The 17,696-nt window shown below is 42.2% G+C and overlaps 1 protein-coding gene across 2 annotated transcripts; it reads left to right on the forward strand.

Annotated features, from left to right (window-relative positions):
- The first annotated feature begins 10,151 nt into the window (after positions 1-10,151).
- Positions 10,152-17,164, forward strand: isl1a (ISL LIM homeobox 1a). 2 transcript variants are annotated; one of them, XM_032516026.1, is made up of 6 exons: positions 10,152-10,366; positions 10,737-10,926; positions 11,904-12,163; positions 13,189-13,475; positions 14,022-14,189; positions 16,203-17,164. In XM_032516026.1, the coding sequence occupies exons 1-6, from the start codon at positions 10,339-10,341 to the stop codon at positions 16,317-16,319; spliced, it is 1,050 nt and encodes a 349-aa protein (XP_032371917.1). In that variant the 5' UTR covers positions 10,152-10,338; the 3' UTR covers positions 16,320-17,164. The 2 variants fall into 2 exon arrangements, with proteins under 2 accessions (XP_032371917.1, XP_032371918.1); XM_032516027.1 differs by having other exon boundaries at positions 13,192-13,475.
- Positions 17,165-17,696: the final 532 nt, after the last annotated feature.

Consider the following 17,696-nt stretch of genomic DNA (forward strand, 5'->3'; position numbering starts at 1 on the left):
ACTCCTCTCATGTTTAGGAACAAAGTCTATTCTTGGCAACCAGCCGTGTTCACTCAATCAGCCATATTGTTAGATTCAGTGTGATTGCCACAGCATGGAAGTCAAGTGCTCACCAAGACTTTAACAATAGCTGGCTTTCTGACACATGGAATAATTATCTGTATTATAAATTATTTTCTCAGCCCCCTCTTGACAGTAGAACAAAGACATGATTTCTCACCATGTATTTTCTACAGTGAAGTGTGATATGGAAGCAGAGAGTAGCACTCAGACCTGATATTTGCTATTGGGAAAGATTCTGAAGGTAAATGTCCTAAGAAATACATTTGATGTTGATAAAGTTGCTTTACTCATTATTTTACATCTAAGTGCTACTATATTTGACTGTGGCATATTAATAAGCAGGCTTGCCGAATTGATGGGCCTCTCTGGTGTAATGCTTGATTGGTTTCATTCATACTCAAGAAGCACTCCAAAGTGAACAAGGACATAGGTAATTTGTCATTGCCAGCCAAAACAACCATATGAGAATTTTCTGATCTGATGCCCCATTTGGAAGGAGATCACCATTTTTGAGTGCAGTAAAATTGTTACAAATGACCATTAGAAAAAGAGAGACATATTGTACTGTATGAGTGTTTTCTGATCTGCCACCTCTATGTCTTAGGCTAATGACCCACATCAGCCAGCCCAGCAAGAGGTTTGTTGTATTCAACATTATTACGCTACTTCCTCCTTTTCATCTCGGAGACAACAGTCAGTAAACACACTGCAATAAGATGTTGCATGTTGGGAACATCAAATAGTTCTTCAAGAAAGCATTCTGGGCCTCATACATGTGTCTCTGCAGCATTTTCACGAATAACAATGTCAATCCCCACTGTTATGCAGATTCTTGTTTCGCTGACATGAATATTTGTATGAGTACTTCATTTAAAAAAATCAAATGGACAAAATACAAAGCTTCTTGGATCAAAAGTAGAAAAATACAGGACCTTTACCCAGGAGACCTGTCCTTGTCCGGCGTGTCATTGAAACATACATTCTGTAACCCCACCCACCATCTTTTCCTAAACCTAAGGATCCGGTTCTTGTGCCACATGTCAGTAAAACATAGGTCATGACCCAGAGTGTCAAACAAATTGGGAAAGCTCCAACTAGCCCTGTTTGATGAAATGCAGCCAATCCATTGACACAGTAGGTGTGCCAGCGCAAACGCAGGTTGAACTAGGCTCAACTTTGGCTACAACACAAGGCAATGTCATGACAAGGGTAATCAATTGACCAATCAAATATGTGCACGCGCACATTCCTGCTAGATTATTTGGTAACTTGAACGCTGTATTTTCTACTGCTTATATCTGGCGGCTGTGACTCAGTGGTAGAGCGGTTGCCTGCTAATTGGAAGGTTAGTGTTTCAATCCCTGGCCCTGCAGTCCCACGTCAGAGTGTCCTTGGGCAAGACACTGAACCCCGAGTTGCCCCCCGGTGCTGCGCATCGGAGTGTGAATGTGTGTGAGTGTTTATCTGATGAGCAGGTGGCACCTTGTACGGCAGCCTCGGCCACAGTGTATGAATGTGTGTAAATGGTGAATGTTTCCTGTATGATGTAAAAGCGCTTTGAGTAGTCGTTAAGACTAGAAAAGCGCTATATAAATACAGCACGTTTACATATATTAAGATCATTGTGTTGAAAGATAAAACAGCTGAAAAATCCTGTCTCAGAGTGTTACAAACTGTTATCCAGTGTTTGTTTTTTTGGTAAAGCCTTAAATTGTTGTAATCTCTTACTTAATTTGGACTAGTATTCCCTTGTCTCACTGGTCTGATCCCACCAACGCAGCCCTCTGTGTATGTTAGAGGGACACTCCACTAATTTTACACATGTTGCTCAAATTTCTTGACACTAGAAGAAACGGTAGGTCTTTTTCTGGGACTCCATGGACCATTTCTGGGGATATTGCATGTGTGTTTTTTGCAACAAAAGCGGACCTAGTGACAAAGGGAGACTGGCAGAGCACTGCTGTGTTTTTCCTTAAAGGGTCAGTCCATCTCTCCATGCAGATGGTTTTGCTTCTATTTTTCAGAGTTTAGAGAAATTTGTCCTTGAGAAGATTTACATTGTCCTGCTCTCAGTTTGAAAAACGACCTGCAATAAGTGATTAGCTTTTTTATTAACTGTAGTCCCAATCTTTCCATTACCTCAGCCACCACATATATAGGTAATGACGTTGTAGTCTGGCGATAGGGTTTAAATAGTACATGAAGTGCAGTAACAAGTCCTGATAGCAGCATGTGAGTGTGCTCTTCTACATTTGAGGGATGCTGTACTGATGTATGCTGTAAAGCCCCTTGAGACAAATTTGGGATTTGCAATATTGGGCTATATAAAATGAAACTGTCTTGACTTACGTTTGTGAAGGCCCATTCCCAAACTTGATTTCACCCCACTGGGGGATTCTCGATCCCATGACATTGTTAAATCTGACAGACTGTCCTCAATGAAATTTCAGGCTATAATATAGATTATCACTCCTTTAGTCTATAGTCCGTCCCCGTCCTCTGTCTTTATGTTGGCGTTCTAACCTCCGGTAGATTTTTGAGGACTATGATTAAGTCCTAGATCTCGGCAGGGTAAATCCACACAGCTAGCTAAACTACCAGTCCAATCTGAGTTTTATGCTGACGACTAAACCTACTTCTGAACTTATATATGTTCCACCGTCCGGGCTTTTACCTTCACACAAAACGGTTGTGATTGGTTTAAAGAAATGCCAAGAAACCAGAGCACGTTTTCCTCCCATCCCACAATGATGTGTGGACTAGCCAGCATATGAGACTATCATTCATACAACAGAGAAGAAAATATGTTTCTTTGTTAGTAATCATGGGAATTTTAATCTAAATAGTATCTCCAAAACTGCCAGTTTCTGACACCCAAAGTGACATTAAACTTGGGTGGGACACAGCAGTGTTGTGCTTATATCTGTTGTTTAGGCTCTGCTCCTTATATGTGATGAAATTTGCCTGAAGTCATGGCCCGGGGCTATGGCCGCCCTAGAGACAAAGGAAGATGGGCTGCCACCATCATGTTTAACCACCCCTGACACATCATCGCCCTTATTGTGCCTCTCAATCTGAACACACACAGACACACACACACACAGAAACACACACACACAGACACGCAGACACACACACGCAGCAGCAGTGCTGGAGCACCATCTGTCAGCCGGGTGTCAAGTGGCCCTTGTCTCCAGTGATTATGAGAGCTCCTGCTGCCTCAGGTGGTCCGTGGACCAGCTCACCCATCTACAGGGGCCAGGCCAGGCCATATGGTCTTTGTGGGGGCACCCAGGGGAGGCAGCTCCCCTCCCCTGCCACTGGACAGTCACAGACAGCCTACGCCTGTCTGTGACTGTCTGCTGAAATGTCCCAGTCAGGGCTAAGATGACGGTGAAGGACCTGACACACATCATTCGAAGTTTCTGAGACAGGAGCACAAAGTGAGAGTTCACTCAGGCCAAAGCCTTATAACGGAATTATGAAACTGTCAATGTTAATGTGAACAACTTGTGTCCTTTATGAACACACTATCATGCATATTTGATCCAGAAAATTTCTTTTTTTTCAAATGTATATTTAAGCTGACAATTGAAATTTGTAATTACGATGGATCGCATGATTGTCTAGTTAACTTGTGATTAATCACAAATTAATGGCATTTTTTATCTGTACTAAATGTACTTTTAAATAGATATTTTTCAAGTTTTTATTTAATGCTCTTAACATGGGAGCAGACAAATATGCTTTATGCAAATGTTTATTATTGTTGCAAATATCCAAGATGATGACAAATACTGAACTGAAGGTACTGTATGTATGGTACTCACTTAACATCCGCAGTACATGCAAATAAATTGTTGGAAGAGCTTTGAAGCTAAACTTTCCATTTTAAAGACCCTTTTCTTTATCCATTTCTGCTTAAGGAGCTTTGTTTCTGCTATTCATCCACATCGTTACTGCTGCATTGCTTCCTGATGTCCCACTACGGAGTGGCCCGAGGCCCAAATCACAGAACGCAATAATTTTGACAACCCTAATGTATAAGCTATATTATTATTTTTGAGGAAGCAGAGGAGTGAGACTCCTCTTTATATATGTGCATCAATCTGCTCAAACACAAAAACATGATACATACACACACAGTAGTGGGTCCTGTTGATGTCAGCTAGTTATTTAGTCGTGCAGATTCCCAAACAAAGTGCAATTAATTATGCAACTCAATTGCTAAGCAATAAGCCTGAGGCCACTGGGAGTCTGGGGGCCCCAGGCAGTTGGCAGCAGGGTTGGTATTCCAGCTTGCTCTGGACAGTGCTGTCCTTTTGAAGGAACAGCAAGTTCAAAATTGAGAAATCCACCATATTAGCTTTTGCACCATTCAGTTTTAGGTGACCCTGCTCTGCTGGTATAAACTGCTCCGTAGAAGACATTAAGCATGACAGCACATGCTCACGTATTGTAAAATATGGATGCTTGGTCAGGTGCCTTTGGCGTTGTTATTGGTGCTAAAGGTCTCCTTTAGCTTCAGATCTAATCACGCTTTATCTAACTTCGCTGGGTCGGGACTATTGGCGTCAGCTAGGTTAAGGAAAAGATGGAGGGTGGGCTTATAAACGGTGTGTTTCTGTGACACCCGGCACAAGACTGGGAGAGTTAGGTTTAGGAAAAGAAGAAAGCGACAGTTGGGTTTTAAAAAAGTGACACGCGGGACATGAACCCAGGTCTCCTGGTGGATAGTCCTGTGATGTTTGACCCGTCCTCCACCCCAACCTACCTCCTTAACCCTTGTGTGGCCTTCCCATTGACCAGGCAACTTTTTGTTTTTCTGAGTCAACATTTTCATATTTTTGTCGCTTTCATCCAAGTTTTTTTGTCACTTTTTTGATGTTTATATCCATTTATTCAGCATTTTTGAAGCTTTTTCTGACATTTTTGTCACTTTTTTTTAACATTCTTTTATCTTTTCTTATTTTCAAATGCTTTAAAATTTAAAAAGAAACTCCCAAATCAAATGAAAGTAGCAAACTGATCATTTAGTTTACTTGTGAAGAGCGTTGTAGAGAACCATCCATGTTGCTAAAATATGGTCGAAAAAACCCAAATTTGTGATTTAGAAACTTTTTGAAAATGGGTCAAATTTGACTCGAGGAAAACTGGAGCATTAAGCCGAATCTCGGTCCGTCCTAACACTGCGTCATCTTTAAGCGCCGTGTAGTGCTCCTCCCCGGTGCCTTCGACACACATGCTGAAGGGGGACTTTTACGTCGTATCTGACGCTGTTAGCCACTGTCTAAGCGTCTGTATTTTACGAGTTCGGAGTGAGAACGGGTTGAGCATGACCATGATCGGCATATATTCCCACATATGTTATCTGCTTTGCCAATAACACCCAGACATGAGAGATTTGTTCATATTGTTATCAAATCAAATACGATTCTGCAGTGGATGATTTACATCCAGACGTCCAGTGCCAAGGAAGAAAGTAGTGTGGACTCTCCCAAGGAACACACATTTCCTTGATGAAAGTCTCCCAGGAAGCAAAATCCACTCCCTGCCATGAAAGTCCTATGTTTTATCACCCACCCATCCACCCATCAATGTGGAGCATACAGCAAAAAACAAACAAAAAAAACAGGAATGCTTATGAGTCACAACGCTAAACTTTTTGTAGTTTTTTATACAATTGATTAATGAGAACAGGCTGATATATGACATCTAAACAACTAAAGTGACCAGCTTGGACAAGTTCATATTGTGGTTCATGTAAAGGTAAAGGCCTGACAGATTTCTCCCATCCAGCATTCTTACTGCATTTCAAGTAACATTGTCATGTATGTGATGCATATCACATATCAAAGAGATTTTATGTCTTAGCTTATGATGTTGATGGCAATCCTACAGCACTTCCAGTTTTTACTGGCTATTTTAGCACAAATACTTTATTAAGCAATAAGAAATAAGATTTTGTTTCTGCTCTGCTGTGTGACACGGTGATGATCTACAACCCAACGCTCACGGCTTCTCTGTTGATGATCGGTGCACTCTATGCAAAACAGAGTCGCAGTGACGGAGTAGAAGATAGCCGGGAAAAAAAACAACTGCTAGGCCTTTACCTTTACATGAACCACAATATGAACTTGTCCAAGCTGGTCACTTTAGTTGTTTAGATATCATATATCAGCCTGTTCTCATGAACCATTTGCTCAAAAAACTACAAAAACTTTGACGCTGTAATTCATAAGCATTCCTTGTCCTTTCTTTTTTGCTGTATGTTCCACATTGATGGGTGGATGGGTGGGTGATAAAACATAGTACTTTCATGGCAGGGAGTGGATTTTGCTTCCTGGGAGACTTTCATCAAGGACATGTGTGTTCCTTGGGAGAGTCCACACTACTTTCTTCATTGGCACTGGACGTCTGGATGTAAATCATCCACTGCAGAATCGTATTTGATTTGATAACAATATGAACAAATCTCTCATGTCTGGGTGTTATTGGCAATGCAGATAACATATGTGGGAATATATGCCGATCATGGTCATGCTCAACCCGTTCTCACTCTGAACTCGTAAAATACAGACGCTTAGACAGTGGCTATCAGCGTCAGATACGACGTAAAAGTCCCCCTTCAGCATGTGTGTCGAAGGCACCGGGGAGAAGCACTACACGGCGCTTAAAGATGACGCAGTGTTAGGACGGACCGAGATTCGGCTTAATGCTCCAGTTTTCCTCGAGTCAAATTTGACCCATTTTCAAAAAGTTTCTAAATCACACATGTGTTTTTTTTTGACCAAATTTTCAACAACAAAAAGCAACATGGATGGTTCTCGACAACGCTCTTCACAAGTAAAATAAATGAACAGTTCGCTACTTTCATTTAATTTGGGAGTTTTATTTAATTTGATAGCATTTGAAAATAAAAAAGATAAAAGAATGTTTAAAAAAAAGTGACAAAAATCTCAGAAAAAGCCTCAAAACGCAGAAAAAATGGATACAAACATCGTAAAAAGTGACAAAAAAACTTGGATGAAAGCGATAAAAATGTCAAAATGTTGAATCAGAAAAACAAAAAGTTTTAAGGAGGGTTAAGGAGGTTGGTTGGGGTGGAGGACGGGTCAAACAACACAGGCTTGTCACTGTGGTGGCACTTCACTTCAGCTGTCCTCATCAACACTCAAGTCTACCTTCATTGTCACAGTCTGTCACTATGTCCCTGGTGTCGCTTTACCAGACCCTCCTCCACAGCGCTCTGAAGGAAGGTCTGGCTGCCCCACATAGCATTTGGGGATGGGAGGAAAACATGCTCTGGTTAAATGGCATTTCTTTAAACCAATCACAACCATTTTGTGTGGCGCTAAAAGCCCGGACGGAGCCATGGTGTCGCTGCTAAACAGCCTCTGGAAGGAACTTTTTTTGGAGGAACAAAAAGATGTATTTCACTCAGAGATGTAGTTGACTGAGATGTACAGTAGTCCACTGAGAGATGTAGTTCACTGAGAGACACTGTTTTGGTTCCTAGGGTATTTTATTGGGTCTTTCTTTCTAATTTGATCACAGTACCAGACTTTGTATAATACATTTCCTTCTATATAACATATTACACATAAATGAGGCATGGTTGCATGCATTGGTGTAGATTTTCTGGAGGAGGCAGGGAATATCCCCCCAAAAAAGGTCAAAATAACCATTCAGTCTATGTAGCCTTCTTACCTGTAAATATGTATTCCTAACTATTTCAGACACCCCTATATTGGATCATACCATCTTAACAATACAGGAGACTAATTAAAAGTAATGACAATTAAAGAACTTGCACCATAAATTGATGCAGAGAAGGTGCAAATTATTGCATAAGAATTCACCAGAATGGAGGAAATTGTCTGGAGGAGGACCCACACTTGCAATGTGTAACCCCCCCCCCCAACCCAACAAAACCCAACCGTTTTTATGTATAGGAATATGTTACATGATTTCCCTTTTGTATACTCAGTGCTTATGAACTTAGTGTAATATAAGTGTACATGAAGGGGAATATGTATAGTTCAATGTTTGCGAGAGAGGATATAGCTAGTTATACTTTATTTCATGTCTCATCTGTTGTCATATCTGTTTTATGTTTTGTGTGGACCCCAGGAAGAAATCAAATCCCTCTACTCTTCTTTATTTGACCCATTTTCAGGTGTTGGAGTTGTGTTCTACCCTGCTCCAATCTGCCATTTCAAACTAGGCTATCGTTTTCTGTTATAAATTAACGTTTATGAATTTATCGCAGGTCAAATGCAGTTTCACATAAATTACACATGTTTTACACTTGAACTGAGATGTCTGAAATTTAATCCATTTATCTATCTATCTATCTAAATCTAACCATCATCCCTGCATCTATCTATTATCTATCTATCTATCTAAATCTAACCATCTCTCCTGCATCTATCTATCTATCTATCTATCTATCTATTATCTATCTCTATACTACCATCATCATCTATCATCCATTACATCTATCTATCTATTATACTATCTATCTATCTATCTATCTATCATCATCTATCTATCTATCTATCTATCTATCATTATCTTACCATCCATCCATCTATCATCTATCTATCTACTATCTATCTTCTATCTATCTATCTATCTATCTATCTATCTATCTATCTATCTCATCTATATCTAACCATCATCCCTCATCATCTATCTATCTATCTATCTATCTATCTATCTATCTATCATCTATCATCATCTATCCATCCCATCTATCATCTATCATCTATCTATCTATCTATCTATCTATCTATCTATCTATCTATCAATCTACCATCATACATCTATCCATCTATCTATCTATCTATCTTATCTATCTATCTATCTATCTATCTCATCTATATCTACCATCATCCCTCCATCTATCTATCTATCATCTATCTATCTATCTATCTATCTATCTCCATCCATCTATCATCCTTCCATCTATCTATCTATCTGTTTTAGAGGTTTTAGATAATTCATATACACTTCTTTTGATACCTTAATCATGCTTCCATGTGTCCATGCCATCTACTATCTATCTATCTATCTATACTATATCTATCTATATTATCTATATTATCTATCTATCTATCTATCATATCTATCTACTATCTATGGTTGCACTGGTTGGTAAAGCCAACCGTCTCTTCATCTCAAACTGGAAGACACAGCAGCAATACACATATATATATAATAGCCATATATATATATATATATATAGGCTATTATTTTCACGCGGCTGCATTCCACTTTCCTTTCCAGTGAGGCGGTATTGGGAGAGAGTGGTGTGTCCCCTGCTCTGGGTGACGCTGCTGTGGGTTCCCAGTGAGGAGGTTTCCAACAGCAGAGGGCGTGTTGGTGTGCGGGTCCCGGCCTGCACCCTGATTTGGGCTCTACTCCATCAGCTGCTCTAAACCCCGCATGTCCCTGTCTGCGGGGATCTTTTTTTCTTTTTTTATAGACTGAAACAAAAAAAATGCGTTGTCACTGCTTTACAACAAGGCGGTTTTCTGAGTTTCTGAGAAGTGCAGAAAAATGTGCAAACACAAGTTTTCCATCTGCCAGCACCATTTCGGTAAGCTACTAGTCCATTAGGCCTAGTGTATGATTACGTCATGTCGCAAGGCTTTCATAATTATGACTGTTAAAGCGACTCCAATATGACATAATCCATTTCCTGTGCGACCTTGTTCAAGAATGAATGTCCAGGAATGTCTCCATTATATGGTCCAATTTATGTCCGGTTCACATTGAAAGTTAAAAATCTAATAAAAATACAAATGAAGTGTGTTGTCCCTTATGGAAAACACTCAGCTGACCATGGAAACAACAAGTCCGCTCAGCACCAACAGCCCACTAACGAATCAGAGAGACGATTAACAGAACAGAAAAGAGCAAAGCAAAGCTGGAAAACAAATGATATGCAGCAATAAGTGTGCCAGTGCGCGCGCGTGTGCGTGCGTGTGCGTATGTGTGTGTGCGTGTTCGGTGAGTGCTGGTCAGGGTCGCACCAGCCAATCAGCTGCTCGTGCAGATGACGTGCTGCCGTCCTACGTCAGCCCCGCCGCTTGTCAGGATCAGAGCTCCACACACACCGGCAACACACACTATACACACACACTCCCTCTCCGAGCCGGACAGCACAGCCCCTGGCCCGGCAAGCCCCGGCAGCGGAGGACACATCCAGGCTTCCAGGCGCCGCAGCCCGCCGTGACAGTGGACCTAATATCGCCTTACTTTGTGGACATGGGAGACATGGGGGACCCGCCGAAAAGTAAGACACCAGCTCGGCGTTGGGATGCATTCATGGAACTTAATTCATCCCAAACTTGAGAGTTGATGTTGTGTTTTGCTGGCTGTTTGTGGCCTTTTCAAGCATTTAATGCCATAAAAGACCGAGTTTAAGTATCAGTCAAGCTTTAGATCTTACAGACTTTTTCAATCAGACTATAGCTCATTTAGCGTACAATATTAATTAAATAATATAATCATGAAAAAAAATCATGATAATAATAATAATCATAATAATAATTATAGTAACCTAATAGTAGCCTCTTCAGTTATTTGAAGGCCGTTTGGTAGACTGTTTGGCAGCGGACAGGGAAGTGTGTGTGATGTGTGTGTGTGTGATGCTGCTCTTGCAGAGAAGCGGCTGGTGTCTCTGTGCGTGGGCTGCGGGAACCAGATCCACGACCAGTACATCCTGCGGGTCTCCCCGGACCTGGAGTGGCACGCCGCTTGTCTCAAATGCGCCGAGTGCAGCCAGTACCTGGACGAGTCGTGCACGTGCTTCGTCAGGGACGGAAAGACGTACTGTAAACGGGACTACATCAGGTAGGAGGGCCGGGACGGGCCGAGCCGGGCTGGGCCAGGACAGGACGGGGGACCCTCAGATACACTGAATTAGCTGGAGCTGCGCCGCGATTTGAAAAGAAAATATTATGGCTATTTTACAATATCAGATTGATAATTTTTTCGAACTGATTCAAGACTTGTGGAGCCCTGAAATGGATGGGTTACTCTTATTAATCTTATTTTTTTAACATCATGATTATAATTATTTCTTACTGCTAAACCAATTACTTGTAGACCGAGCATCCATGTCTTTTTCAGTATCTTCTGTTATGACATCAGATGCATTTAAAAAAAAAAAGTTAAAAGGCCTACACAACACATTTATGGATCCATGTGTCCGATGCAAAATCATAAACGCACCATTCAGCTACTTTTCGGATTCAGCCCGTAAACACCTCACGGATTATCAACACGTTCTCAGTTCTCTGAGTACAACTTGAGCAGACTCCACCTGGTTGGCTGTTATGTTGTAATAAAATAAGTCCCACTGGTGTAAAGAGCCAGTCAGAAAAAAACAACAAAAGTTCATAGAAATATATTATATTAGATAAGCCAATATCATAAATAGACTTACATGTGCTAATACTGATGTTCTACTACCAATAATAATAATAATAATAATAATAATAATAATAATAATAATAATAATAATAATTAATGTTCTACTATTAGGCTAATATAAAAGAAATGTTTGATATTTGTATTAAACTATTTTATTATTATTACTATTATTATTACTATTATTGTTATTACTGCTATTATTGTTTTTGTTAATTTTAGGCTAATTATTAAGCCAAATTATCAATCGTGTTATTTCGGTCACACTGTATATATATTTATAATTATAATTAGATTTGTGTAAATGACTGAGCTGCCTGCAGTCCAACTAATCGGACCGTGTGTGTGTGTGTGTGTGTGTGTGTGTGTGTGCGTGTGTACGCGCGCTTGTCCCGCAGGTTGTACGGGATCAAATGCGCGAAATGCAACATTGGCTTCAGCAAGAACGACTTCGTGATGCGGGCCCGCTCCAAGGTCTACCACATCGAGTGTTTCCGCTGCGTGGCCTGCAGCCGGCAGCTCATCCCGGGGGACGAGTTCGCTCTGCGGGAGGACGGGCTCTTCTGCCGGGCCGACCACGACGTGGTGGAGCGGGCCAGCCTGGGCGCTGGAGACCCGCTCAGCCCGCTGCATCCCGCCAGACCGCTGCAGATGGCAGGTAAAAGTCCTGAGGAGTGCATGCTGGGAGACTGGGACTGGGACTTTTGCAGCTGGAAAACATATTCTTTAACTTGCTCCTCGGCGTATCTGGCTGTGATTTTCATCTTTTTCCCCGAAGTTCCGAAGCCTTTTTCCGTAATTGGATTTAGGGCAGGTGCCCGTTTAAAAAAAAAAGGACTTTCCGAGTTCACTCTCCATAAGACAGCAAAATGACATGCACCTCTTGTGTTTCACATTGGCACTGTGTGCGCAGTCTTCTCCACACTCCCACTGTAATGTCAGAGTGATTTAGTGCCAGGTTTGATCTCTGTCTGAATGTAAATGTCATGCAGTCACAGGGAAGCTGCGCCATGTGCCATTAACTTACAAGTGGAGTTTCTCTGCTTTATACTCTCTGAGGTTGGACTGCTTCTGCTTTGTCTCCTAAGGCGGTTTTGTCTTTTGCATGCATACCTCTGTCCAGCCAGGCCATGCAGGCTCGGTAGATTAGATACAGCGGGCGCTGCTGTCAGAAATACACCAAGTTATCACTGCTGGAGGGGGACTGTGCGTCCGGGATGCGTTGGGTCTGATGCTGTACGGTGCTCTGCATGTCTGGAAAAGGGTTGGAGGGTTCTTTTGCCGTATCGCCAGCTTGCCCTATAGTGGCTTTTAATGTATGTGTTGACCTCGGATCTGATTAGTCAATCAGAGCTGCTCTGTTCTCCTTAAGTATGGTGCATTTAAAGGCAGTTTACCATAGCACTCATTTACGCAAATTGGACACATGTAGAATTTTTCTTTTATTATGCAAAAAATAGGTGACATGAACTCAGCAACATTGCGTTTGTAAAGTATTAGTAAGACAGAAAGGTGTCTACCAGGATGATGTATTTGGACTAATTGACAAAGTTGTGCATCGTGTTGCAGGACCGTGTATGGCAAAATACAAATTGTCCGTCTACACAATTTGACGTTCTTATCTGGGACAGATCCATTAATGTTACCCTGTCCCCTGGGTTGTTTCCCGTCCTTTCTTAACAGCAGAACCAATCTCGGCCCGGCAGCCCGCGCTGCGGCCTCACGTGCACAAACAGCCGGAGAAGACGACCCGGGTCCGGACGGTGCTGAACGAGAAGCAGCTGCACACATTGCGGACTTGCTATAACGCCAACCCGAGGCCTGACGCCCTCATGAAGGAGCAGCTGGTGGAGATGACCGGCCTCAGCCCGCGGGTCATCCGGGTCTGGTTCCAGAACAAGCGGTGCAAGGACAAGAAGAGGAGCATCCTGATGAAGCAGCTGCAGCAGCAACAGCCCAACGACAAGACGGTAATAAGACTGGGGGGTACATTTAAGGTTGCCGGCTATTTAAGCGCCATGACCAATGAGCTTTGTTGTCAAATTATATTCTTGAATCCCCAAATAACACACACGTGTCCCAAGGTGTGTATGTTGTGGGATGTGCGTGCATAAACTGAGCAATGTAAGGGATGGAGTGTTATGGTCGACACCCACACACACACACACACACACACACACACACACACACACACACACACACACACACACACACACACACGCACACACACACGAATCCGTCTCTGTTTATGTTTGCTTGATTATTGATTGACCTGTGGATTCATGTCAGATACCCCCGACACCCCCCCCCCCCCATTAACTCCAACGCACACACACGCGCGCACACACACACACAAACTCAGACAGACAGACAGAGACACACACACACACACGCACGCACACACAGAGACCCACACACACACACACACCACTCAGACAGACAGACAGACATGCAGACACACGCGCGCAGAGTAAAAGGTGTGTGTAGCCTACTGACCGCCAATCGTCCTTTTCCAGAACATCCAGGGAATGACGGGCACCCCGATGGTCGCGGCCAGTCCGGAGCGGCACGACGGCGGCATCCAGGCCAACCCGGTGGAGGTGCAGAGCTACCAGCCGCCCTGGAAGGTCCTCAGCGACTTCGCCCTGCAGAGCGACATCGACCAGCCGGCTTTCCAACAACTGGTGCGTCCTTTTCCTTTCACTAAGCCACTAAAGCTCTGATGCTTGACATGTGTATGGGCTGGATTTACGCCTGGGACGTTAAGATTATCATCATTATCATTCAAAGACATGCTTTTTTAGAAGCACACTCCACTGCTAATGTCAGTCATCTCAACTAGTTTTCTGTTGAATTCCTATCCTGAGAAAGTTTGTGATTTGGCCAGGACTCTGAAAATACACCACGTGACGGATGCTTCATGGTGTAGAAACACAAGCACAAGGACAAATAATGGATTTTTAAACTTTGAACTTTGGAGATCCTTATTTTATTCGGATTGGTTTTTGGGACGCTGCAGGCCGTGTGTATGGGGGTTTCTTCACCACAGAAGTAGACTATCACCTTCATGACAAGACCTGGACGCGCAATACCTGCTCTGAAAGCTGAGCTGTATGTGTTTAGACAAGTGCGAGCGTTATTTATGGACTGAGTAAACATTTTCATTTATATATGGATACATAGGCCTAGAAATGGCTATAAATAAAACACACACTTCCCCTGAGCTCTGTTGAGCACTTATGGTATTAACTTGTTTTTTTTAATCCCATTTACTATCTAGGATTTTCTGCAAGGGTTCCAGGTATAAATATATGTTTTTTTAAAGTTATGTTTCCCCATTCATTTAGGACCAATTATACAAGTATTGTCACGCAGACACTTTAAAAAAAAAAAAAATCTATCCTATCAGACAGTTAGTCTGCTTTTCTTGTTGGAATTTAAATGACACAGCAGTCACATAGCAGTGTACAAATGAATATGATAAATAATTTTCATTCAAACTCTGGCACCGGTAACATGCATGCGCTGTGACGGATTACGCAACTCAAACAATGACAATGATTCAAGTCTTCGGGTGGTTGCATGGGTCGGGAACCGGAGGGTCGCTGGCTCAAGTCCCAGTCCGGACCAAAGTATGGTGGTGGACTGGTAGCTGGACAGGCACTGCCAAGGTGCTCTTGAGCAAGGCACTGAACCCCTGACATCTCTCCATTACATTTGCATGTATAGGTACTGAGCATGTATGTGTAATTCAGGTCTAACAACAGAGAGTATATTGTATTTATAAATTTCCCCTTGCAGTGTTAATAAAGTGTACATTATTATTACGTATTATTATTATTATTATTATTATTATTATTATTTGCTTGTTTATTTATTTAATTATTTAACATATGCCTATATAAAGCAGGTTATAGCCAGAGAGATGAGCATGCCTTGGGCTGTATTCATATTATCCATATTATCCATATTATTCATATTATCCAGGCTGTATCCATATTATGTCGGTATATGTACATAGCCAGCCTTTGGTCGGATAGAAATAGAAACTAGAACTGTTGGGTCCTTGTAAATGATGTGGTCTAGTGTGGTCTGGACCTACTCTATCTGTAAAGTGTCTCGAGATAACTCTTGTTATGAATTCATACTAGAAATAAAATTGAATTGAACTGAATTGAATAGATTTACAATTTGAAAGTGAAAGAAATGTGCAAGTCCATCTGAGATGATGCAGCTGTGTGGACCTTTACACTTTCTACAATGGGAGGAGACTTCTTTACTTTTAATACTTTAACTACATTTCCTGATGATACTTACACACTTTTTCTGAAGTAAAGGAGATGATTATTTCTCTATCACATGCAGTGGGTGGACTGTTCATGTGTCCACATACCCAGATAATGAGATAGGGTGTAAAATCTCTAATCTCGAATTACTTAAACACTGTCTTTTTGTTATATTTATGAGACACCATGTATATTTGACATGTATATATTGCGTTTATGTGTGTATTTCTACAGTGTGAGGGCTTTTTTTTTTAACAAGGGGCAATTGTAACACACTCAATGTCTCCAATCAGAAACAAGCTAGAGTGACTCTGAACATGTTTAGTATGATTTTTTGAAAATGAAAAAAAAAAGAGGTTATAATTGGCCCCAGTTTCTGAATACTTGTCCCCCCCCTCCGGTGTCCCGCAGGTCAGTTTTTCGGAGGGCGGTCCGGGATCGAACTCGACGGGCAGCGAGGTAGCGTCCATGTCGTCCCAGCTTCCAGACACGCCGAACAGCATGGTGTCCAGCCCCATCGAGGCCTGAGCCGCCGCCGCCGCCGCCGCCGACGCCGCATCCTCCCCATCCATCTATCCCTCCCTCCCGGCCGACCGACCGACCTACCGACGACGGACGGACGGACGGACGGACGGACCGCACCAAGCAACCCCCCTGGTTGTATTATGACACTGTGAAGACAATCATGGGATTTTACCACAGCCACACATTCTAATGTCCATCCAGATAGAGACACACGGACGGGCACACGGACGGACGGACGGATGCGTCATCATGGCCCGGTGCTGCACGTTCACGCGCCTGGTTGCACTTGCCAAAACGAGAGACATGAACCGGACTGCATCGATGCACGGGACCGCTGAGAAAGAAAGAGAGAGAGAGAGAGAGAGAGAGAGAGAGAGAGACATCTAAATCCTATACCTGCGAAATGCTGTGCGTTACTCTGAATAGATAAAAAACATTGACTGGTGATTTTTCTTTAATTCGATACGCACCTCATCATGTAGGCTTAATAGCCCGTTGGAGGGGAACAGCACTGCGTTTTCTTCATTTTTAGGTAATTATTACACCATTTTCCTTCATGGCCCGAGTTCTCAAGCATTTGCAACAAGGTATACCTCTATTTTGCCACAAGCTTTCGTGGGACATTTGTGTGAATCATTGTCCGTCCGAGAATACGTTTTTTTTTTTTTTTTTTTTCCAAAGATGTGTATAATTAATCATAAGTTAAAAAAAAAAAAATACCGTTAGCTCTGGAAGAAAAATGTTTCGTTTGTTCCCGTGCAACAACAAATTATTTATTATTTATTGTCGACAGATTTGCCACCTTTTGTGTAACTTTTCTTAACTGAAGTAAAAAGAGACAAAAACGATTGGAGTTGGTCTGTGGGTTTTCTATCACAACTTAGCCTAGACTTTACAAACGTGGACTAATAGGAAAGTTCGACTATCCTTTTTCCTCTTTGTGAATACAAAGTCAGACACGCACGCGAGGCGGAAGATCAGATCTATTAAATGGCCTGATGGATGTGCTGTGGTTAATTGGGTGTCATGTTGGTGCAGATGCTGTCTCGGTTTACATCGGCCTGCCGGCTGCTCCAGAACCGGCCCCACTGCACAACATCTCGGCCTCAACGCGAGCTTCTGACTCCGAGAATGTCATATTTCTCCAAAGGGATCTGAAATGTGACAGTGGTATTAGATTTTAAACCAATGAATCCCTTTCAGGAAATGTTAAGAAACCAAATGTCATTATGTTGATTTGTTTGCCGTCATCTGTCTCCATATATATATTTTTCAAAATGTCTTAACATGAATCCAACATATTATTAGCAAATATCCATCCCCGCTGCTGATTGGCTAACTGGCCTATAGGTCAGTTAGTCCCTAATCCAGATCCAGATC

The sequence above is a fragment of the Etheostoma spectabile genome, chromosome 5 (assembly GCF_008692095.1).
Source record: "Etheostoma spectabile isolate EspeVRDwgs_2016 chromosome 5, UIUC_Espe_1.0, whole genome shotgun sequence".
Taxonomy (NCBI): domain Eukaryota; kingdom Metazoa; phylum Chordata; class Actinopteri; order Perciformes; family Percidae; genus Etheostoma; species Etheostoma spectabile.

Excerpts from the sequence above, each read along its gene's own strand:
- isl1a (XM_032516026.1), top strand. The coding sequence starts at position 10,339 with ATGGGAGACATGGGGGACCCGCCGAAAA. Across the intron at positions 10,367-10,736 it reads CATGGGGGACCCGCCGAAAA|AGAAGCGGCTGGTGTCTCTG; the intron begins GTAAGACACCAG and ends CTGCTCTTGCAG. Across the intron at positions 12,164-13,188 it reads CAGACCGCTGCAGATGGCAG|CAGAACCAATCTCGGCCCGG; the intron begins GTAAAAGTCCTG and ends CTTTCTTAACAG.